Below are 24,652 nucleotides of genomic sequence, written 5' to 3' on the forward strand. Positions count from 1 at the left end.
TGCAATTTTGTCCCATAGAATCATCTAGTTTCCAAACTTCCTGTAGCACATTCTTGTCTCCATTAATTTGCAACATGTGGGTATCTCAATGGGAATGAACACATTTATGAAATGGTTCTTGGAACAATCTTCATGATACGTTATGAGCAAAAATAGGAGTTAGCTACATGAAGAAAATGGAGAGGGGAATAGCACTGAACAAAAAAAGCATTATAAACAAACTTTTGAGGCATGAAACTGTGTGAAACTGAAAGAAGTATATATAGTGCTCCATAATTGGAAGGAAGAGGAGGGAAGGACATATATAGTGGTGATGAAGAGTGAGAGAAAGAGTGGAAAGAGAGAAAGATTTTAAAAAACTAATGAGTAAGGAACCAATTTAAGACACATCTCGTGTGTGAACTGAATCCTGAAAGTTATGGTGTGTCATTCAAGGACGTTGATCAATGAAACAAACTGATCTATGTTGTGTATTGACACAATCACTTTGACAACAAACAGGCGGATAATTTAGAAGCAGCCAGTTTGGAGTCAGGGAAAACAGCAGCCTATTTCAATAAACTGTTGAAAATTGAAACCAAATCAGCAGTAACAGGAACGGAGTAGATGAGAGACATAAAGTAGAGATATTAATAAAAAATATCTGTGAGATTTGAAAACTGGATGCTGATGATGAAGTGGGATGGGAATGACGAGGAGAGATGGAGGAAAGTGGGCTAAAGAGGAGCGTGGGGCCATTCTGCAAGTTCTGGAGTAAGCAATGGTAGGACGGCAAAGCCATTTACTCAGATAGAAACATAATAAACATGAAAGACTTTGGAGGTCAACTTCTGAAGCCAATAAGTGAATTAATAAATAATGGTCATAAGTTAATAATAAATAAATTTCTGGAATGAGTTCAGTTTTTCATTTAGGAAAATAATCTTCATTTACTTTTTTTTTTTTTTTTTTTTTTTGAGACAGAGTCTCACTCTGTTGCCTGGGCTAGAGTGCCATGGCATCAGCCTAGCTCACAGCAACCTCAAACTCCTGGGCTCAAGCAATCCTTCTTCTGCCTCAGCCTCCTGAGTAGCTGGGACTACAGGCATGCACCACCATGCCTGGCTAATTTTATCTATCTATTTTTAGCTGTCCAAATAATTTCTTTCTATTTTTAATAGAGACGGGGGGTCTCGCTCTTGCTCAGGCTGGTCTCAAACTCCTGAGCTCAAATCATCCTCTCACCTTGGCCTCCTTTCATTTACTCTTGAATTGCGTTCTTCCACTACCTGCAGACTATCAGGTTTTATCACCAAAGCCAAACCAAGTTACAAGAATCAACAAGAATCAGCAGTAAATTTCCCTGTAATCTGACAGCCAATACTCCTTTCTATAGCAACCTTACAATTCTTTTTTTCATTGATAATCAAGGAAAAGAAGAACTTGTCTAGACTAAGTACTAAAGGCTGAATTCTGTCCCCCATAATTTAAATATTGAAATCCTAACCCTCAGTACCTCAGATTGTGACAATATTTAGAGACAGGGCCTTCAAGGAGGTAATTAACGTTAAACAAATTCATTAGGACAGGCCCTAATCCAAGCCACTGGTCTCCTATAAGAAGAGATTAGGACACAGACACAGGGAAGATCATGTGAAGACAGAGGGAGAAGATGCACATATACAAGCCAAGGAAAGAGGCCTCAGAAGAAAGCAACTATGCCAACATCTTGATCTTGGACTTCTAGCCTCCAGAACTGTGAGAAAATAAATTTGTTATTTTAGCCACTCGATCTGTGGCTAAAATTATTATGGCAGTCCTAGAAAACTAATACAGACTCAGTTAATAATAGATTGCTTTTATTCCTCTCAAATGTTTTTATAACAGAATAAAGGACACTGCAAAAAAATAAAAACAAAAACAAAAAAACAAAACTCCAAAACAGATTTTGTTTATCTATAACAGGATTAATAATTGGCTATTTTCAGGACCTGGTATTAAGTAGATACCTGTAGAAATACTGGCTGATCTAATTTGGCAAGTAGCTAGAACTCAGGGTAATCGGAGGTTATATATCATCTGACAGTATCACCATCACAAATATCAGAGATAATGGAAAGTAAGAGGGATAACAAAGTATTTGACTCCAAGTATAAGCAAAAAAATTTGAAGGGAACTAGTTTTTAAGTATACTTACCAGAGGTCTAAAAACTTTATAAAATTAAATTATGCTAGAGTTGATACTAAGTTTAAACATCCACTTACATGACTATTTTTTAAATACATTGCATTGTGCTAGTAAAAGATTAAAACAATTCTTGGTTGTATCATTAGTTCCATATTAATAAAGTTATATTCTAATCCTACTTCATGTCAACAATGGAAAAGAAAAAAGTTAGAAAACATATCTGAATTTTTTATATGTATGTATATATTTATCTCAGAATGATGCTTTTTTATATTCTTCATTTCATAATCATTTCATATTAATGTAAATCAAGACTAACACACATACTTAGTTCCTTGTTGGTTTAAGAAAACCCTTATGTAAAAATTTAAATTATAATTCTGAAAAATACTAAGAAATGATTCTCAGATTACAAAAAGATGTTTCATGTCAATGTTTCCTTAGGTAATTAACATTTAAAATTTGTCACCACAATTTGATCCCTGCCCAAAATAAATTCATCCAATAGTTATTATAAACATCTGTTGTCCAAAGTAATATAATTGAAAATAACATCTAAAAACCTAAAAAGAGGATTTTAAAACAAAAGCGAAAACATTTTATAACCTTATTTTTAAAAATTAACTTGAGGCCGGGCGCTGTGGCTCACGCCTGTAATCCTAGCTCTTGGGAGGCCGAGGCGGGAGGATTGCTCAAGGTCAGGAGTTCAAAACCAGCCTGAGCAAGAGCGAGACCCCGTCTCTACTATAAATAGAAAGAAATTAATTGGCCAACTGATATATATATAAAAAATTAGCCGGGCATGGTGGCGCATGCCTGTAGTCCCAGCTACCCGGGAGGCTGAGGCAGAAGGATCACTCGAGCCCAGGAGTTTGAGGTTGCTGTGAGCTAGGCTGACGCCACGGCACTCACTCTAGCCTAGGCAAGAAAGCGAGACTCTGTCTCAAAAAAAAAAAAAAAAAAAAAAAAAAAAAAAAAATTAACTTGAGAAAAAATATTATTCATATGAAAGAAAATGTCAGTTATCATGTAACATTTTTATTTTTAAAAATTTTATTATACATTTTGCTTAACTTAATATGTCAAAAACTTCATTTCAACATGTACTTAATGTAAAATATATTAATATTGCTCCTACTGTCTTTGAAAGATGGCATATATTTTACATTTACAGCACATCTCAATTTGAATGTGAATTTTTTATAATAAATTCCTCATCAATATTTATTTTTATATGCTTTTTAACTTATTTTTTAATTTTCAATTGACAGGTTAATTTTAATAATTAAGTTGTATTTTAACATTTAGACTCAAAGAAGAAATTCATATAACTAATAACAGCATAAAGGTCTAATGTGACCTTTTCGTTAGGTATGATTTTCACTGCCTGTCACACAAGGTTAACAGTAGAATTTGACACTTACTTTATATTTCATAGTCATTGACTTGGCAGTAAATTTTAGGCTTATTTTTAAAGTAATTATTGTCTTTGGAATATGAAAAGAAATTATAGACTATTTTCACCATTTCATAGTTTACCAGTTGAACTGCTACATTTGTTCCTTCAACCCTATACTAAATATTTGGAGATCAATTTTTTACATATCAACTTTCAACATCATCTTTTTTTTGCCTCTTATTCTTAGGTGTCTTAGAGAAAATGTCTGGCAGGGAAGGAAAATAAGTAATTGGTAGCAGCATTTCTATATATTTACTATTGTAAATTTATATAAAATGACACTGTCCCAGAAATAACATATTTCTCAAAAATATTTCCTTATTTTTACTCTGTTGCACTCCTTTGCTATATATAACAATGAATGAAACATCCTTTAATGAATTGAACTATCATTAAATCAAAATTGGCCATTTTATGAAATACATGATTATAAAAGGACTTTAAAAGTATGTATATATATTGATCTACTTTTGATTCTCTTTTAAAGTTGGAAACAAAAATGTTTTCTTAGTGTCAAATGTGAAAACTTCTTTGCTACACAGAATACAGTCTGTCTTGTACATTCAACCTGCAATGTCTATTGAACAAAGATAAGTGGCATGCTCACAATTGAAAGCTAGAATTCTCTACTGAAATGAGAGTATTTGGGAAAAACTATATTTTGGTTGAAGGCAAAAACAAATCTTTTAAACAACATTCCTGCTTTTAAGAGGCACCACATGACATTATTTTAGGACGAGCTGTATTTTTTTCAAAACAAAATATTTTTTATGTATTTTCATAATTTAATAAGACCAGATACATTATAAATAAGATAATAATTATATTTCTTCTATAATTTTTAGTTCTAAATTGCATAAGGAATTTAAAAGTAAGATTGCTTTCATAATCCATCATTCACCTATCCATTTATTCAGCAAATACTTATCAAGACAAAGTATCACACTGATACCATGGATAGGAGGAAAAGGAAATAGAGAGTAAATCAGATCCAGATCCTTCTCTCAAATAGCTTATAACCTGGTCACTGAGATTATTATGCACAAATAAACTATATATAAGAAACATTTGTTTATGATCTACTATATTTCAACTATGAAGAAGAAAGAAATTTGGAGGAGATGAGGAAAGAAATTTGGAGGAGATGATTTTTTTCATCTAAAAAAATAGGAGGAATTATCTAGAAATGTTTGGCATAAATGAGATAATTTATAAGGAAGTGTTCAGTTTTTCTTTTACATAAAGGGACACTTGATTTCCCAAATCCAATTAATAACACTTTCATCTCTTACTCTGTGCCCAAAGAACATCACCCCATAGCCTATATCACCAGATACTCTTGCAGGTTGATTTCCAGTACAGACAATGGAAGTTACCACCAGGAGTTTGGAAGGTGGAAAGAGAGAAAGGCTGGGGTAGTTTTCCCAGACATGTTCCTGGCTTGTCACAGTGGTCTGGAAACCTTATCACAACTGCCACTTCTGCAGGACTCCGGCTCTCACTGAGCTCTGTACTATTATTTCTGCCCTTTGCCCCTTTAGCCCTAGAAAGGTAAAGCTAAATTTCTTAGCCTCCCTGCTGACAATTCTGAAGCCATCTGAGGATAGTTCTATTTCCTGCTGGAACTCAGAGTGAACTCAAAAAGAATATGAGGAGTTAAACAAAGAATATATATTTGAAGGCCTGAAAATAGCAATTGGCATCTTCCATATATTTATTTTTTAACTAAGCTTAAAGATTCAAATATCATATGTGTATCAACTTGCCAGGAAAGCACAGCATCTCTTCTAGAAGACAGAAAGGTATAATTTATAGTCTGGGGTACTCTACTTAACCAGTCAATCTATTTTGCACAATTAAATTCACTGGAATATAAATTTCGTGAGAACAGGGACTTATCTGTGTTGTTGTCTGAGGTCTCCACAGTTCCTAGACAAGACCTGAACACAGTGGGTACTCAGTAAGTGAGAATGGATCTCCTGACAAAAAAATTATTCACCACTAAAAGACGATAAGATTCACCACTAAATTATTATAAAGACTGTATAAAGACTATAATTATTCACCACTAAAAGATGTCAACATCTGTAAATTAAGAATACTACTACTTGTCTTGTATTTCCTCTGAAATTCTAAATACAAATAATATAGACTTATGCTATTTTTAAACAGGGAAGTGTACACAGATATAAGGTATTTTTATTTTAGTATCTGGGGAAAACTAAAGGAGAACCCTCCATTGAATGGTAGACTTGTAGGCAAGCACTGTAAAATTTAAGGAATGTTGCTGCAGAATCCAGTTATAGTTCTTCCAAAAATAAGTTCCAAAAAAGTCTAGTTTCAGGAATCTTAAAGTCATTATTCTATAAATCAAGACCATGAGGAAAAAAATGTATTAATAATACAAAAGAAAGAAAAATACATGTAGCTGAGCAGTCTAGCATGTACCACTGTATAAACAATAGCTTACAAAATATCTTATACAAAATATAAGATATTCTCTAGACACGAAAATTTCTGTTCACATTTGATATTAGAGCTTTGACAAAAAGTACGGTAGGCGTTGGTAGAGGTTTTTGATTGTATATCCATAAATAAGGCTGAAACTAAAACTTAAACATGACATAAAATTCTTAAGAAGTAACTACCATCATCTGAAGATTAATTGAAAACTTACGCTTTCTGTCTACTCATACCTCTGAATTTGCCAAGGCATTAACTCTCATCACAGTTTTTTTCAAACATTCCATACAGTTAATGATTCCTTCTCAACTATTTTGTGTGGTAAAGGAAAGCTGCCAAAATGCTTAGAATTTTAGTGTAATTGAAAAAGGCATCAGAGATTGCATCTGAACCATAATTCAAAGGAAAGAATGAGGGAAACCACATAATCACAGACAGAACTGCTACCCACACAGTGCTTTCATTACATAGAATCCCAAAACCAGCTTAAGAAACCAGGTTCAAGAAAATGAGCAGTGTCTTATATTACTTTAGCAGACTTATATTACCAAGTGTTATAAAAAATGCCTAAAGTTGGGTAAAACACTACCCAAAAAAGTGCACATTCATTTACATTATAATGTCTAAATTATCAATAGGGCTTGATTCCATCATATAAATAAAGAAATTAAATGCATGGGTTAGAAAGGGTAACAGATCTTACCTCCTGCTTCCTTGTCTACCATAGATAATATACCCTTTGAATTAATGAGTGCTAGAAAATATATTTATTCATTCATTAAAATATTATTACATGTCCAGCACTATTCTAGATTTTATGGATATAGGCACAAAGCTCCTGTACTCTTGGAGCTTATATTCCAGAAGAAGAATCAAAATGAGCAAAATGTAGTATATCAGAAAGTGATAGATGTTATAAAGAATACAAGACAATAAAGGATAAGGGTGAGGTGTCAAGAGGTAAGATGCTGTGTCATAGAATTGGGATCATGGAAAGTTTCACTGATTCGGAGACATTGAAGCAGGGACACCTGAGGAACTGAACAACAAAAAATGTAGATATCTAGGCAAAAGGCTTCCTGGGTATTCACTGAAGCACTAGTGAATACCCAGTCCTCAAGGCATAAGCAGCCTCAAGGCAGGAGCATGCTTGTGATGGTCATTCAAGGAAAGTAGGCCAACAACCCACAGGGAGCAATGGGGAGAGAAGCCAGTGATGGAGTCAGAGGAGGAGCAGAGGGTGTGGTATGGATTACATAGGAGCCTGCAGGACATTGGAAGAAGGTTAACTCTCAATGAAATGCGATGCTAATGGAAGGTTATAAGCAAAGACATGATATACTTTATTCACTCATTCATTCTTTCAGCCAGGCACTACTTGACAGGAATAGACTTGCTAGTCTAAGCTTTCTCTCTAGAGAACAGATTAACAGATGGGAAAGACAAAAGCAGGGAGATCAATTAAAATGCTCTTCCAATTATCCAAGGAATAGACAATAATAATAGTTATAATAATAGACAAAACCTAGGTAGCACTCACTATTTACCTGCCAGTCTTCTAACTATGTATAATCATATTATAAACAGAAATAAACTGGACCATGCCTTAAAAAAATCAAGCTCTAAAAAAAAAGCTTAAACAATAATTTAAATAATATCAACATTCTCACTATACTTCGTTTAGCTAATAATAATTTCACATTAACTGTGTATTTACTATAAAACTCAGGAAGTTTAGACAAGATGGTGAAATAAGATTCTATTGTCCAGGATAATCTCATGACCTTTTATTAACTTGAATCTTTGTTAAAAATATATAATTCATAAATTACAAAAAGAGAGTTAAAGTCCTTTAAACTTAACTAAAATTCCGAATAGTTCATGTCTGTAAGATTTAAACATCACCTTTTTACTACCTGTGTGTCAGTGCTAAAAAGCCTAAAATATTAAGTTCCTCCCACACTTAACCCCTTATATCCTAACAGTCCCCAATATCTGAGAATTCTACCCCACATCAGCATCCTAAAGTAAGCCCTTCTGTACCTTTCTTTCACCATGATCTTATCTCTAAGTATAATACCTTTATTTGAACTAACAGTCAACATTTTATGTTTTCATCTTTTCCCTCAGGTTCTTCCCATTGTAGACTAATTCCTTCATTTTCACAAAAAGCTTTTTTTTAAAAATGTGAATGCTCAATCCCTCTACTTAAAGAAACTTCTCATGGCCCACAGTTTAAAGTTCAACCCCCTTAGTATACTGTAAAAGGCAAACAGGCCTTTACACACCAACCAGGTAGTCTCCCAAATGTCCCCAAATCACATTACCTTTCACAGAACTGCCATGTTCATTCTAAACTTTCATCATTTGCATATGTGTTCTCATCTTTAAACGTTTGTTTATTTTTCAGTATTCTGGATTCAGCTATTACTCTCTCTTTAGTATTTGTATGCCTTTATTACTTAACACAATCATATTTTATTGCAACTATTTATTTATGCCTCTATTTCCCTTATTCAAGCAAAATATTTGACATTATAATATCTATGGTGCTTCAACAGAGAATAATCAACAACTTAAGTAAACACCTACCTTTCAAATGACATATGCTATTTTACAGCTATCATCACCCTTTCTGCTCCCTGACACCTCTAACAAACCCTTAATCATTTCCAAGTAAAGCATTCATTCATGCATTTACTGGTCTTCATTAACTATAAACATTGTGCCAAACTTTGTACTTGATGCAGCTCCTATAATATCTAAATTAATAAGATATACATTTTGCTTTCAAGGAATTTATAGTCTAATAAGAAAGCTATACATTAATAATTATAAAACAACATGGTAATACAGATACAAAAACAAGAATGTAAATGCAAGATGGCTTATTCTTTGAAAAGCTAATAAAATACTATAGACTAATAGTAGAACTTATAAAGGGGGGGAAGGTAATCTGTACAAAGACAAAATTTATAAAAGTGACAATATAAAAATGTGTGATACTTTATTGTGTATTTCTGGCAAATGCACTAATCAACAAAGTAGAAAACTGAATCAAAAGGCAATGCTTCTTTTAGAGGACAAGCAATATCCTGTATACAGTGGTACTTTGGATTTGTATAAAGTTCTGAAATCTAAGACTGCCTCAAATGCTTCATTGAGTTTCTTGAAATAGTTTCAGGCATAAATCCTACTAAACATGTAATTATAATCAACGATCAAAAAGTCCCAACAAATAGCCTCTTATCTACATAATCACAATCTGTGATGCAGATCTGATCCCAGATGGTCTGACTGGGAACAGGATACCATGAAGTTATTGTATAATAGGTACAACATCTAGAAAGGAGAATTGAAGAAATGACCTACAGAATCACTGAAGTGTGGTCATCAATAATGTGACAGATTTTTGTGTGTTTTTCTTCACCACATTTGCCAGACTAAGTAAGTGTGCAGCAATAAGGAACTTGATTATACATCAAACAGCCAAAAAAAGATGCTCTTTTAAGTTTGACTCTCAAAAGATTAAACTAATGTGGCTCAATCTACTCCCTTGCATGTGGTCAGTAGTGGAACTTAAATATCTCCTAAAATCAAAAAGTTAAAGGGGAAAAATTCATATTTGGAATCTCAATTTGGTAAATAATTGATTAACACTAAGTCTGAATAAAATCTGACAAATGCTAAACTTGTTACAGTAAGGAAAAAATCTCATATTTTATAAAACTGCTACTGTCAAAAGATACTGTCACATAGATACATTTCACTATTTCTTCATGAAAGCCATATAATCCCCTTTTATAAAAGAACTGCACATATATATTGTTGTCCTATATTAGAGAAATTCAACATGTCCATGAATCCAGTGAGTTTTTAAATAACTGTTGCTGCTGAATTCTAATATTACCTGGGTGTATTTTAATATTACCTGGAACACTCCCCTGGTATTTTAACACTAATTTGCATTAAAATTGTGTTTGTTACATGCCAATTTGGACTGAGATTGTGTTTGAACATCCAATTACCAAAGTTTTACCTCATATTTGCTATTCACAGTTTGTTATTTCTCTTAAAATTACACATTATTTCCTGACATCTAGAAAATAAGTAATTTTTGTGTCTTGATACATAACACAAAACATGAATCAAAACACTGATTCCAGAAAATGCTTTCAATAATTTCAAAAAAGCCACGGCTACATTCCCAAATGCACATGTTAACCAAAGATTTATAGACAAGAACAAAACTAAACAACCATAAGTAAACTCAAAGCTTTCTTGTTTCTCTCTTTTGCTTACTCTATGCTACTACAGCAGAGTAGTAAAGTACCATTCTAGAATAACATTTTATTTTTGCTTTCAGAAAACTAAGTCTCTTACAAAGCCAAATGTAGCTCCTATGTTAACCATATCTGCTATTTTCACCTAATTTCAGATATAATCAATGGAAAAAAGTTTATTTTTTAAACAAATGCTTAAAAAATACTCAGTATGGCAATGCACAGATATCAATACTTTATAAACTTTAACTTCAAATGATGCTATGAGATACATAGCACTGTTATTCCATTTTACAGATGAGAAAAAAAGAGAGGTAATATATCTTGTCCATGATCTTTAAGCTAGTCAAATTCCAAATCCAACAATGAAGCCATGGCTATCTGATTCCAGAGTCAAGATGGTTAACTACCACCATGCATGTGATTTATAAATCCAAACACTTAATTATCATTATCATAATCTTTTTCATTCAACCATTCCTGCACTTGCTAGAAACTAAATGATGCCTCTGCCTTCATCTTTCATTTCTCAAGGAAAACAATGGAAATCATATTGTCATGTGTGCCCACTTACTCCCATCATTCTGTTTGTTAAGTTCCTATTTTATGAAAGACGTTCTATGTATTTGAAAAAAGTTTTTAAAAAAGATTTAAAGAAATGATTCATGAATACAGCTTTTTATTTTAGAATCTAGATGGGGAGCATATAATAATAAATTTTTAAAAATAGTAACAGCTTATTTTGTTTTCTTTCTTAAGTAAAAACGTTCCACAGAGAAGCCAGGACAAGAATGTTTTAGAAATGAACTGTGAGATAACTGAGTTACACCAATTTCAGAAATTTAAAGATGAAACTATAGCAAGTATTATGCTTAAATCTCCATAATGGTATAAATTTTTCCTGGTAAGAAGAAACTAACACTTTTAAAATGTTTTTGTCTTAGGAATGTAAATACTCCTAAGGCAGTGAAAACTCCATACAGCCCAACCTTCTGCTGATGACAACTACAAACTCTAAGCAAAATGCCATAAACAGCTACCTGAGAACTATGAAAAAGCAAGCAGATTATGGGGAGAATCGACACTTAGAGAAGCGAATCTACAAGTGGTAAGTTACTTATGGTTTGTACTGTTTGGTTTCATATTTTTTTCAAGGTTTTGCCCCGAGGGGGAATCCAGTAGCTGAGCAGTACAACAGTTCTGTGGCTAAATTTTCAAAGAAACCCTGTGTTTCTGGATAAACCAGAGGGGGGATACGCTAGTTACAGAGTATACAAGGAATCTGCAGTGAGGGAAATTACCTAACTTGGTAATGAATCACACAATTCTCAGACCATATTCAGAATTAAACATGTATAAAAGACCCAAACCAATGTAGGAAAAAATCAGACAATTGAGGTGAGATTAATTCTACCTATGCAAGTCTCAGAATAGCTCTTGTACTTACTTTATGTGAAACAAACAAAACCAAAATTCTGAGAGTTAAAAATTCTAAGAGTTAAAAACTCCATGGGGACCCTGTCATGGAGGACTCCAAATTTTGTAAGTTTTACTTGGAGGAGTCCTACAAGGTCCTGACAGTGAATATCAGAAAAATATCCCTCATGCTTCTGCAAAAAAGAGGAGAAAAAGGAATTATTTTAAAAGTCATCAGAACATTCTGTTCTTCTTAACAGGCATGTCCTCAAGAAAAACTATTTATTTAGAACCTAATCTACTGGGGTTTCATCAAAGCTTAACCTAACTTGAGAAAGAAAAAACAGGCATATTTTTTTGGTTCTAGACCACCACAATAAAGTAAATACTGCCAATAAAGCGAGTCACACAACTCTTTTGGTTTCTCAGTGCATATAAAATTCATGCTTACACTATAAGGTAGTCTATTGAATATGGAGTAGCATTATGTCTAAAATCAATGTGCCTACCTTAATATAAAAATACTTTATTGTTAAAAAATACTAATGATCACCTGAGCCTTCAGTGAGTCATAATCTAATCTTTTTACTGGTAGAGGGTTTTGCCTCCATGTTGATGGCTGCTGACTAATCCGGAGGTAGTTACTAAGGGTTGTGGTGGCTGTGGCAATTTCTCAAAATAAGATGACAATGAAGTTTGCCACATCAATTGACTTTTCCTTTCATGAAATATTTCTCTGCAGTACACAATGAGGTTTGACAGCATTTTATCTACAGTTGAACTTCTTTCAGAATTAGAGTCAACCTCTGAAAACCTGCCACAGCTTTATCAAGGAAACTTAACGTCATATTTTAAATCCTTTAGTATCATTTAACAATGCTCACAGCATCTTCACAAAGATCAGATTCTATCTCAAGAAACCACTTTCTTTGCTCATCCATAAGAAGCAGCTCCTCCTCTGTTTAACTTTTATCATGAGACTGCAACAATTCAGTTTTTAGGCTGGTGCAAAATTAATTGCAGTTTTAGCATTGTTGAATTTTGCTCTTTGATATTGGAATACATTCTTTAATAAATGTGGTTATGTTACACATCATTTTAATGTGCATTTCTCACTTTATTTTTTTTTGCTAATGACTTATTACTTGCAGTTTATTTTATATTTATTTTAGATTATGGAAATTATGTTAGATAAAAATTAAATTCGAGCAATTTTTTTATGCGAATTCAAAATGGGTCCTAAAGCAGCAGAGACAACTCACAACATCAACAACGCATTTGGCCCAGGAACTGCTAACAAACATATAGTGTAGTGGTGGTTCAAGAAGTTTTAGAAAAGAGATGAGAGCCTTGAAGATGAGGAGTGCAGTGGCCAGCTATGGGAAGTTGACAACAACCAACTGAAAATAATTGAAAGCTGATCCTCTTACTACTATACAAGAAGTTGCCGAAGAACTCAAGGTTGAGCATTCTACAGTCATTTGTCTTTTGAAGCAAATTGGAAAGGTAAAAAAGCTCGATAAATGGGTGCCTCATGACCTGACCAAAAACAAAAACAAAAAAATCGTCGTTTTGAAGTGTCTGTCGCCTTCTCTTCATGTATGCAAGCACAGCGATCCACTTCTTGATTGGACTGTGACATTCGAGGAAAAGTGGATTTTATACAATGACTAGCTCAGTGGTTGGACCAAGAAGAAGCTGCAAAGCACTTCCCAAAGCCAAACTTGCACCAAAAAAAGGTCATGGTCACTGTTTGGTGATCTGCTGCCAGTCTGATCCACTGCAGCTTTCTGAATCCTGGTGAAACCATTCCATCTGAGAAGTATGCTCAGCAAATGCATGAGATGCACCGAAAACTGCAACACCTACAACCAGCATTCGTCAACAGAAAGGGCCCAATTCTTCTCCACAACAAAGCCTGACTGCATGTGGTACAACCAACACTTCGACAGTTGAATGAATTGGGCTATGAAGTTTTGTCTCATCTGCCATTTTCACCTGACCTCTCGCCAACCCAGTTCAACAACTTTTTGCAGGGAAAATGCTTTCACAACCAGCAGGATGCCAGAAAATGCTTTCCAAGAGTTCCTCGAATCCTGAAGCATGGATATTTATGCTACAGGATTACACAAACTTATTCCTCATTGACAAAAATGTGTTGATTGTAATGGTTCCTATGTTGATTAATAAAGATGTGTTTGAGCCTAGTTATAATGATTTAAAATTCAAGGTCCAAAACCACAATGACTTTTGCACCAACCTTAATACATCTTCAGGCTGCACTTCTAATTCTAGTTCTCTTGCTATTTATACCACATCTGCCATTATTCCTCCACTGAAATCTTAAATCCCTCTGAGTCATCCATGAGGATTGGAATCAATTTCTTTCAAAATCTTGTTAATGTTGATATTTTGACCTCCTCCATTTAATCACTGATGTTCTTCACGGCACCAAGCATGGTGAACCCTTTTCAGAAGATTTTCAATTTAATTTTCCCAGATTCATCAGCAGGATCACTATCTATGACAGAAATAGCCTTATGAAATTTCTTAAATAATAAGACTTGAAAGTCAAAATTAGTCCTCGACCCATAAGCTTCAAAATGTAGGGATAGCAGGTATGAAAATAACATTAATCTCCTTGTACATCTCCATCAGAGTTCTTGGGTGACTAGGTACATTGTCCATGAGCAGGAATATTTTGAAATAAATCTTTTTTTCCAAACAATACATCTCAAAATCAGGCTTAAAATATTCAAGAAACCTTTCTGTAAACAGATACACTGTCATCCAGGCTTTTTTGTTCCACTGATAGAGCACAGGAAGAGTAAATTTAGCATGATTCTTAAGAGCCTAGGATTTTTAGAATGGTAAATGTGCACTGGCTTCAACTTAAACTCACTAGCTACACTAGCTTCTAATAAGAGAGTCAGCCTGTCCTTTGAAGCTTTGAAGTCAGGCATTGACTTCTCCTTTCTAGCTATGAAAGTCCTCACTGGCATCTTCTTCTGATAGAAGGCAGTTTTGCCTACATTGGAAATCTGTTGATCAATGTAGCTACCTTCATTAATTATCTCAGCTAGATCTTCTGGATAATTTCTACAGCTTCAACATCAACACTTGCTGCTTCATCTGTACTTTTATGTTACAAAGATGGCTTCTTACCTTAAACCTCATGGACTAACCTCTTTTAGCTTCCAACTTTTCTTCTGAAGCTTCCTGACTTCTCTCAACCTTCACAGAATTGAAGAGAGTTTAGGATCTTGCTCTGGATTAGGCTTTGGCTCACAGGAATATTATGGCTAGTCTGATCTTCTATTCAGATCCTAAAAGTTTTTCCATATCATCAATAAGGCTGTTTTTTTTTTTTTTTTTTTTTTTATCATCCATATGTTGACTGGAGTAGTACTTTTAATTACCTTCAAAAACTTCTCATTTGCATTCATGACTTGGCTAACTGTTTGGCAGAAGAGGCCTACCCTTTGGCCTATCTTGGCTTTCAACATGCCTACTTCACTAAGCATAATCATTTCTAGTTTTTAATTTTAAGTGAGAGACCTGTGACTCTTCCTTTCACTTGAAAACTTGTAGGCCAATATTGTCGTGTCTCAGGGAAGACTAGGCAGGCCCAAGGAGAGGAAGAGAGTCAGTGGAACAGTCAGTGGAGCAATCAGAACACACACAACTTATCGATTAAGTTTGTTGTCTTATGTGGTCACAGTTTGTGACACCCCAAAACAATTACAAATAGTAAAATTGAAGATTACTCAGCATGGGTCACTATAAAAGATATAATAATAATGACAAAAGTTTAAAATATTGCTAGAATTACCAAAATGTAAAACAAAGACAGGAAGTGAACACATGCTGTTGGAAAAATGGTATCAATAGACTTGTTCAATGCAAGGTTGCCACAAACCTTCAGTTTGTTTAAAAAAAAAAAGTATCTGTAAGACATAATAAAGTGAAGCACAATATAATAAGGTATGCCTGTACCTAACTCCATTTATCAGCCTTCAGTATGAGGGAAAGGAAATACCCAACTACAGCTCCCTCTATCCTTCCATGTAGAAGAAGGGAAATACATAACCCCATCCCATCCAGCCATCCTATTCCAATTCAGTGGATGGGGTGGAGGTCTAAGAAGCACTGATAAATTTAGTTCACAGTTCAGAATCTCTAAATGCTAGAGATCAAAAACACTGTAACAGAAATGAAGAGTATCATTGAAAGGCTCATTAGTAGAGTAGCCACTGCTGAGGAAAGAATGTGATTCTGAGGATCTGCCAATAGAAAATTCCAAAAGTAAAAGCAAAGAAAAAAGACTGGGGGAAAAAACAGAAAAGAATATCCAAGAACTATAGGACAACTACAAAATATGAAGGTACGCAAAATGGGAATACCAGAAGAAGAAAGAGAGAAAAGAATAGAAGCAACATTTGAAGCAACAGTGACTGAGAATTTTCCTCAAATGAATGTCAGACAAAAAAACTACAGATTGAGGAAGCTCAGAGAACATAAAGCAAAGTAAATGCCAAAAAGAAAAAAAAAAAAAACTACATCTAGAAATATCATATTCAAATATCATAAAAATTAAAATAAATTAAAAATCCTGAAGGCAGCCAGGCGTGGTGGCTCACGCCTATAATCCTAGCACTCTGGGAGGCAGAGGCAGGTGGATTGCTTGAGGTCAGGAGTTTGAAACCAGCCTGAGCAAGAGCGAGACCCCGTCTCTACTATAAATAGAAAGAAATTAATTGGCCAGCTAATATATATAGAGAAAAAATTAGCCTGGCATGGTGGCGCATGCCTATAGTCCCAGCTACTGGGGAGGCTGAGGCAGCAGGATTGCTTGAGCCCAGAAGTTTGAGGTTGCTGTGAGCCAGGCTGATGCCAGGGCACTCGCGCTAGCCAGAGCAACAAAGCTAGACTCTGTCTCAAAAAAAAAAAAAAAATCCTGAAGGCAAGCAGAGGAAAAAAAAAAAACAAAAAAAACCACCTTACCTAGATAGAAGCAAAGAAGAAATATATTCATCTTCTCCTCAGAAACCACACAAGGAAAAGAGAACGGAGTGAAATACTTAAAGTATGAAAGAAAAAGACCACCAACCTAGACTTTTGTAACCTGAGAAACTGGCTTTCAAAACTGAAGGAGAAATATTTTTTCAATTAAAAAAAACTGAGGAATTTTTTGCCAGTAGACCTGCCCTGCAAGAAATGTTAAAAGAAGTTCTTTACAAAGAATGAAGATAATATAAGTGAGAAACTTAAATCTAGATAAAGGAAGAAAAATGATTAGAGAATGAATAAGTGAAGGTAAAAGTAAAATCTTTTTTCTTAATCTGAATTGATCTAAGATATAACATTTTATTCAAAATAATAATAGCAACAATGTAATTTTATATGCTTATGTAAGCTTATGTATAACTGAAATGAATGACAGCAATGATAGAAAGAACATGAGGGAGGTATTAGGAATATTTTGCTTTTATAAGGTACTTGCACTACCCATGAAGCAGTATAGTGTTATTTGAAACTTGACTTGGATTAGGTATAAATCTACATTGGAAAATCTAGGGCAACTACCAAAAAATGTTCTTAAAAAAAGTATAATTGATATGCTAAGAAAATAGAATAAGATGCTTAATTTAAACCACAAAAGATAGAAAAATTGTGGAAGATAAAAATAGAAATGGAGACCAAGAAAAAGGAATAGAAAACAGTAACAAATATGGTAAACTGTGTTCCAACTATATCATTAATCGCCTTAAAATTCAATGATCTAAATAAACCTGTTAAAGACAGACACTGTCAGAGTGAATCAAAAAATAAGATCAAACTACATGTTGTCTACAAAAGACTCACTTTAAATGTAATGGCACATACAGAGTAAAAATAAAGGTATGGAGAAAGGTATAATATGCTCATACTAATTAAAAGAAAGAAGGAGTAGCTAAATTAATTTCAAACAGAGCAGACTTCAGAAAAAGAGAAGTTATAAGGGATAAAGAAGAATATTACAATGATAATAAAGTGTTCAATACTCCAATAATACATAACCATCCCTAATGCATATGCCCCTAAAAACTGAGTATTGAAATACATGAGGCAAAAACTCGTAGAACCACAATGAGACAAATCTACTATTTTCTTGGGAGACTTCAATACTCCTCTATCAGAAATGAACAGATATACCAGGCAAAAGTTAGTAAGGACATAGTTGAACTAAAAACCACTATCAATCAACTGGATATAACTGACATCTATGACTACTACATATAACAATAGAAGACAACTCATCATTCTAAAGCTCACATAGACATCCACCAAGATATAATATATTCTGGGCTATAAAAAAAGCCACTGACAAATTTAAAAGAATACAAATCATACAATATCTGCTCTTAGATAACAATGAAAATAATCTAGAAACAACAAAAAAACAGGTGGGAATTTCCAAAATACCTGGACATTAAAAAGCACATTTCTAAATAACAAATGGGTCAGAGAAGAAATCTCAAGAGAAATTAAAAATATTATGAAAAGAATAAAAATAAAACTTATGTCAGAGAGAAATTTATACATTAAATGTATATATTAGAAAATAAGAAAGATCTAATATCAATCATCTAAGCTTCCATCTTAAGAAACTACACAAAGACCAAACTAAACCCAAAGTAAGCAGAACAAAAGAAAAAAATAAAAATTAGAACAGAAATAATAAAACAAACCACAGAAAGTCACTACAGATCATCACCAAAACAAAAAATAGGTTCTTTGAAAAGAGTAATAAAATTGATAATTCTCTAACCAGGTTAACTAAGAAAAAAATACAGAGATTACAAATTGCTGCTAGCAGAAATAAATGGGACATTACTACAGATTCCACAGACATAAAAAGGATAATGAAGGAAAATGAAAAACTCTATTTGCACAAATTTGATAATTTAGATGATGTAGATCAATTCCTTCTTAGATGCGATTTGTAATAACTCATACACACAAGAAATAGAAAATCTGAAAATGACTCCATCTAATAAAAAAAATTGAATCAAAAATTAGTAGCATTCCTAAACACAAAGCACCAAGTTCACTGCTGAATCCTACAAAAGATTTAAGAAAAAAATTATACTAAACTTCTATAATCTCTTTCAGAAAATAGAAGCAAAGAGAATACTTCCTAACACATTCTATGAGCCCACATCAACCTAATACGAAAACCAGATGAAGACAGTAAAAGAAAAGAAAACTACAGAACAATATTTTTCATGAAGATAAATGCAAAACTCCTCTACAATATATTAGCAAATGAATCCAACAATGTATAAAAATATTATATACCATGGCCAAGTAGAATTTATTCCAGGTGTGCAAAGCTAGTTCAATATTTGAAAATCTATTAACACATCACATCAGCAGGCTAAGGAAGAAAAATTAAATAATCATATCAATATATGCAGAAAGGCATTTGACAAAATTCTATACCTACTGCTGACAAAAAATAAAAGAAAAACCTCTCAGGAAACTAGAAACAAAGGGAAATTTTCTCAACTTGATAAAGAACATCTACAAGAAACCTATAACTAATATCATACTTAATGGTTAGAAACTTGAAGCTTTCCCACTAAGATTAGAGACAAGGAAAGGATGCCTTCTTTCAACACTGGTTTTCAATATCATACTAGAAGTCCCAACTGATATAATAAGATAAGAAAAGGAAATAAAAGTATTGAGGCTGGGAAGCAAAAATTAAACTTTGTTCACAGATGGAATAACTGTTTATGTATAAAATCCAAAAGAATTGACAAAAATAAAAATCCCTTCTGGAATTAATAAATGATTATTGCAAGAATACAAAGAGAATACTTCCTAACACATTCTATGAGCCCACATCAACCTAATACGAAAACCAGATGAAGACAGTAAAAGAAAAGAAAACTACAGAACAATATTTTTCATGAAGATAAATGCAAAACTCCTCTACAATATATTAGCAAATGAATCCAACAATGTATAAAAATATTATATACAAAGTGCAAACACTTTTCTATATACCAGCAATAAAAAGTGAAATTTGAATTTAAAAACACAATAGCATTTATATTAGCACTTAAAAAATGTATGTATGAATCTAACAAAATATATATAAGATCTATATGAAGAAAACTATAAAACTCTGATGACAGATATCAAAGAACTTAAAAATAGAGAGATGTTTTATGTTTATGGATAGAAAGACTCAATATTGTCAAGATGTCAGTTCTCCTCAACTTGATCTATGGTTTCAACACAATCATAATAAATATCCCAGCAAATTATTTTGTGGTTTTGTGGATCTTGACAAACTGATTCTAAAGTTTATAGGAAGAAACAAAAGACTTAGAATAACCAACCAACTCAATATTGAAGGCAGAGAGCAAAGAGCTCTGATACTTCAAGACTTACTATAATATTGCAGTAATCAATACAGGATGGTATTGGTGAAAGAATTAATAAAGAGATCAATGGAACAGAATAGAGAGCCCAGAAAAGATCCATATAAATATACTAACATGATATTTGACAAAGGATAAAAAAATACAATGGAGCAAAGATAATTTTTTTATCTAAAGGTGCCAGAACAACTAGATACTCACATGCAAAAAAAAAAAAAAAAGGAATCTAGAAACAAACTTTACACCCTTTACAAAAATTAACTCAAAATGTGTCATATACATAAATATAAAGCACAAAATTATAAACCTCCTAAAAGACAGCATAGGAAAAAACCTAGATGGTTTTCACAGCAATACTAACTAGAAAGTACAGAGAGTTCTCAATACTCTCTGCACCCTACCCCCAACCACACAACCTTCCCCACTATCAACATCCCATACCAGAGTGGGACAATTGTTTATCAAACACATTTATCAAACAATTGTTTATCAAATGTGTGAACTAGACTAGATAAATACAAAATTTCGTCTATTTCAAAGAATCTTGCTCTAAAGTTTTCTCAATATTTTAAGTAAAAATAGTTTCTCTATTTAGCTGGTCTAAGATAGTAAAAGATAAACCTGATAGTGAAAATGTCTGCCTTCCTTCACATTTAAGAAACAAATTGCACTTCATAGCAAATAAATGTTTTATATAAAACTTCGTAAGTTTTCATAAACTCCAAGATGCAATGTAGCTTAATAAATTTATTTTCCACTACTTACTGTCATATTCGCTACAGGTTTCATTAAAGAATCTTTTTAAAATTATTTTTCTTAATATTTTAATATCTTTTCCAAACAGACAACTGAAATTTCTCCAGCATTTAGAATATGGGATACAGTTTTATAAAGTTAAGAATGTTTTTAAAAAAGAAAAATTGCACTAATATTGTTCCTCCATATTACTCATTTATGTTCCTGGAAAATAAGGTTGTGTGAGTTACAAAAATAAATTTGTCTGTGAAACTGACATTTATGAGTTGTTTTATTTTAAAGTAAGACTTTGCAAGACTAGAAATTGTATTAATTGTTTGTAATATTCATTCACCTAATAAATAAATGGTTGTTTGTTGTCATGCATATGAAATCAAGGCGTGACACTGGAAGATTTGAAAGTATATTACCATTATATATTGCCAGAATCAGTTTATCATTTACATAATTCAGTATGATATAATAAATTAAAATATTTTATGTAGACATAAAGGCTTAGGTAGACACTAGAGGAATAAATTAGAAACAAATAGCTTCCCAAATAAATAACCTGTAAATGGCACAAATGTTGATTATATTTAAAATTATGCTGTAAGTTATATATATATATATATATATATATATATATATATATAAATAGGAATGCAATAGTCTAATTTATACTCTGAATTTACATTGTTCTTTTTATGGAAATACATATTGTCTCTGCATATGTGTGCACATATGTGTACACAACACATATGTATATATGTTCACACATCAACAAAATATGGCAAATCTCCCATGTGAAATATATATGTTAATTTGTACTATATTACACAGCTTTATTTTGTTGCATCTTAAAAAATAAATGACTCAAAAATTGTTTGAAAACAATCACCAAAGTAATAATTAATATTTCAGGAGTGTATACTTTAATGGAGTCAGGACTCAGCTCAGTTTTTTCTGTTAAAAATTGACTAAAATGAAAGCATAAGTTACCAGATCTGATGATCAAAGGATTATAAGAATGCTATTATTATAATTAGTGAAATGTATTCAGAAGGAAGCTTCATACCATGACCTTCATATTATTCTTTAAAGTGATTTAAAAACTTAAAGTTCATCTTTTGCAATATGATCTCTATTTTACCTTAGAAATATTCACAAAGAACAGAGAAAGGCAAATGTATGACTTGTACATTTTTTTAAATTAATCTCCCAGAGAAGGAAGTGAAAAAAATGTTCTTTTCTCCAAAGAAAATCATACAAAGTACTAAGAGTAAAGCCGTTTGTCCTTTCCAGGAGAACAGCATGCTTGTGTTCAAATCAACCAATCCCTGTAAAGGTTTCCCAGGAGTTACAGCCACCATTGTCTAGTCATTCTCTTACTGAACAATAGAAAACATCACCCCTACACCCGCAGAAGAAGAAAGTAGGTCACCCTTTAGAGTTTTCAACTTTGCTTTACGACATATATTGAGTGTTTCTGTTATTAACCCAGTTCATCTGATTTAACATATTCAGCTTAAATTAAAGTTTGATTTGTTTTTACCTCAAAAACTTCTTCATCCAAAATCCTTGTTCCAAAAACCGTGATTCCATTGGTATCAACAATTGCTCTCTCACTTCTATCAAGTGGTTTTGTGGTTTTCTTCTTACAATCAACAATCATTGTCACAGTTTTCTTCTCCACGCTGATTGCTACCCGATGCCACCTAAAAAAAGCCAAGTAATTCTTTTATAAGCTTCAAAGACATTGGCTGCCAAACCATTATTCACGTTGAAATGCTGTGTATTTTAAATTGTAAAAGTGAGCTGAAATCATACAAAAATGTAGGCTAATTCATTAATCCATGGGTTAACAGGTGACTATTTACTGTTTACCCAGCACAATGCTAGATACTCAAAAGGACACGATCAGCATAAGATGCACAGCAGGATTAGCTGTCTATGCTGATAAGGATGTGCCCATCCTTGGCTCCACTCTGTGTTTTAGCAACAAAAGCTTAACCTCACTGTGTCCTGATGAAGGTATTTGATAGAGATTAGGGTGGGATATGGGGTAAGTAATAGTTTCCATGTACGTAAATGCTTTCTTCCAAAGTGGAATTGCACTTAAAAAAAATTCTGCTCTAGCAATCCCCTGAGATTGACTGTAAAAGGTTATGTCTACTAATTGAATGACTGCTCCATCTGGAGCAAATGAACATTCTAATTGTAAAACACAATGTGCTGCTCTGTCTTTATTCACATTTATTTCAAGTGCCTTCGTTTTCTTTTTCCACTTTAATTTCAAGACAGTTATAGATCACTGCTGTGGGCAGCATCCAAGTCTGAGACACAATATCTCTCCTTCTTTCCAGAGTTGGCAGTAAGTGGGAAAACAGAAAGAAAGCATAGTCAACGCATGTGGGGAATGAGAGTCTCAATTCACTCTGCAGCTACTGCTCCAGCTAATTCAGGGCAGTGATGACAGGCTTGGCAGAGGGGACATGGCCAGCACTTTGGAAACCTACATTCCCTAACCATACTGTAAAATGGTGGGTTTTATTGACAATATACAGTGCTAACATAAACCACTAAATGAAGCTCACTTGGATTCTGCATGCCAGTCTGGTTTATATTTTATTTTATTTTTCCAAATTAAAACTGCTAGATTAATATTCCAGAAGTGCCTAAGACTAGATCCATAAAATAAAGTACCCAAAAAGTTGCAGAAGCCTCTCTAAAATGTCTGTTTCATGTGACTTGGCATAGCTGCTGATGAGGACCAAATATATTTCCATATACCCTCAATCTTTGCTCTTTCCACTAGCACATTCAACTGGCATAGGTGTCTGCCTACTTTGAATTCAGCAAAGATTTATATAAAGAGCTACTTAATACAGTGAGAGTAAAATTTACACATCTTTCATGCCAAGAAGCCTGTATCTTCACTTAAACCACTCCCAGTATTTGTGGGTATTCGTTTTTCATTAACAGAAAACAAAATTGATTTTAATAGTTAAAAGCTGATTAGAGCTCTAAACTCAACATTTTTGTTGAATTAATTGAAGCTGTGATAATATGATATATCATATGGCATGGCATCATAATAATATTCAAAATACTAAATTAACACGTAGTCTTGGAATCATTCTTAATTATTCTCTTTCTCTCATACTATACATTCTTATTATCAGAAAATCCCATTGCTTCATATATTCAAAGTATAAACAGAATGCATGTCCCTCAACTTAGTTCAAGCCGCCATCTTTCTCACCTACACTCCTAACTGGGCTCTGCCTCCCCTCTAATGCAACCAGAGTGACCTTTTTAAAACCTAAGTCAGATCAAGTGTTTGCCTTGCTAAAAATCTATTAAATACAGTACAATAAAAGCTAAAGTCCTCATTCCACTTCACAGGGTGGGTCCCCCGGCCCTCTCTGACCTCATGTCTGACTTTTTGTTTTCTTACTCCCTGCACCTCAGCCACAAGGCTGCACATGTTCTTCACTCTGCCTGGAATGTTCTTCTTCCATATCTACCCACATGGCTAGTCCCTCACTTCCTGCGTGACTTTACTCAATGCAATCTCATCAAAGAGGACTGGCCTATCTAAAATAGTACACCCTACAGATCTTGTCTTGATTTGTTTCTAGTCATATAACTATCAGTACTTTGCATATTAAGTATTTATGTGTCTATCGTC

The 24,652-nt window shown here is 33.3% G+C and overlaps 1 protein-coding gene across 2 annotated transcripts in view; it reads right to left on the minus strand.

Annotated features, from left to right (window-relative positions):
* Nucleotides 1–24,652, minus strand: part of COL11A1 (collagen type XI alpha 1 chain) — a 204,631-nt gene that overhangs the window by 150,553 nt on the left and 29,426 nt on the right. For both annotated transcript variants that reach the window (XM_075999901.1, XM_075999900.1), the window contains exon 4: nucleotides 22,514–22,676. In XM_075999901.1, the coding sequence (XP_075856016.1) occupies nucleotides 22,514–22,676 (163 nt within the window). The remainder of the gene's footprint in view (nucleotides 1–22,513; nucleotides 22,677–24,652) is intronic.

This window comes from Microcebus murinus, chromosome 2 (assembly GCF_040939455.1).
Source record: "Microcebus murinus isolate Inina chromosome 2, M.murinus_Inina_mat1.0, whole genome shotgun sequence".
NCBI lineage: Eukaryota > Metazoa > Chordata > Mammalia > Primates > Cheirogaleidae > Microcebus > Microcebus murinus.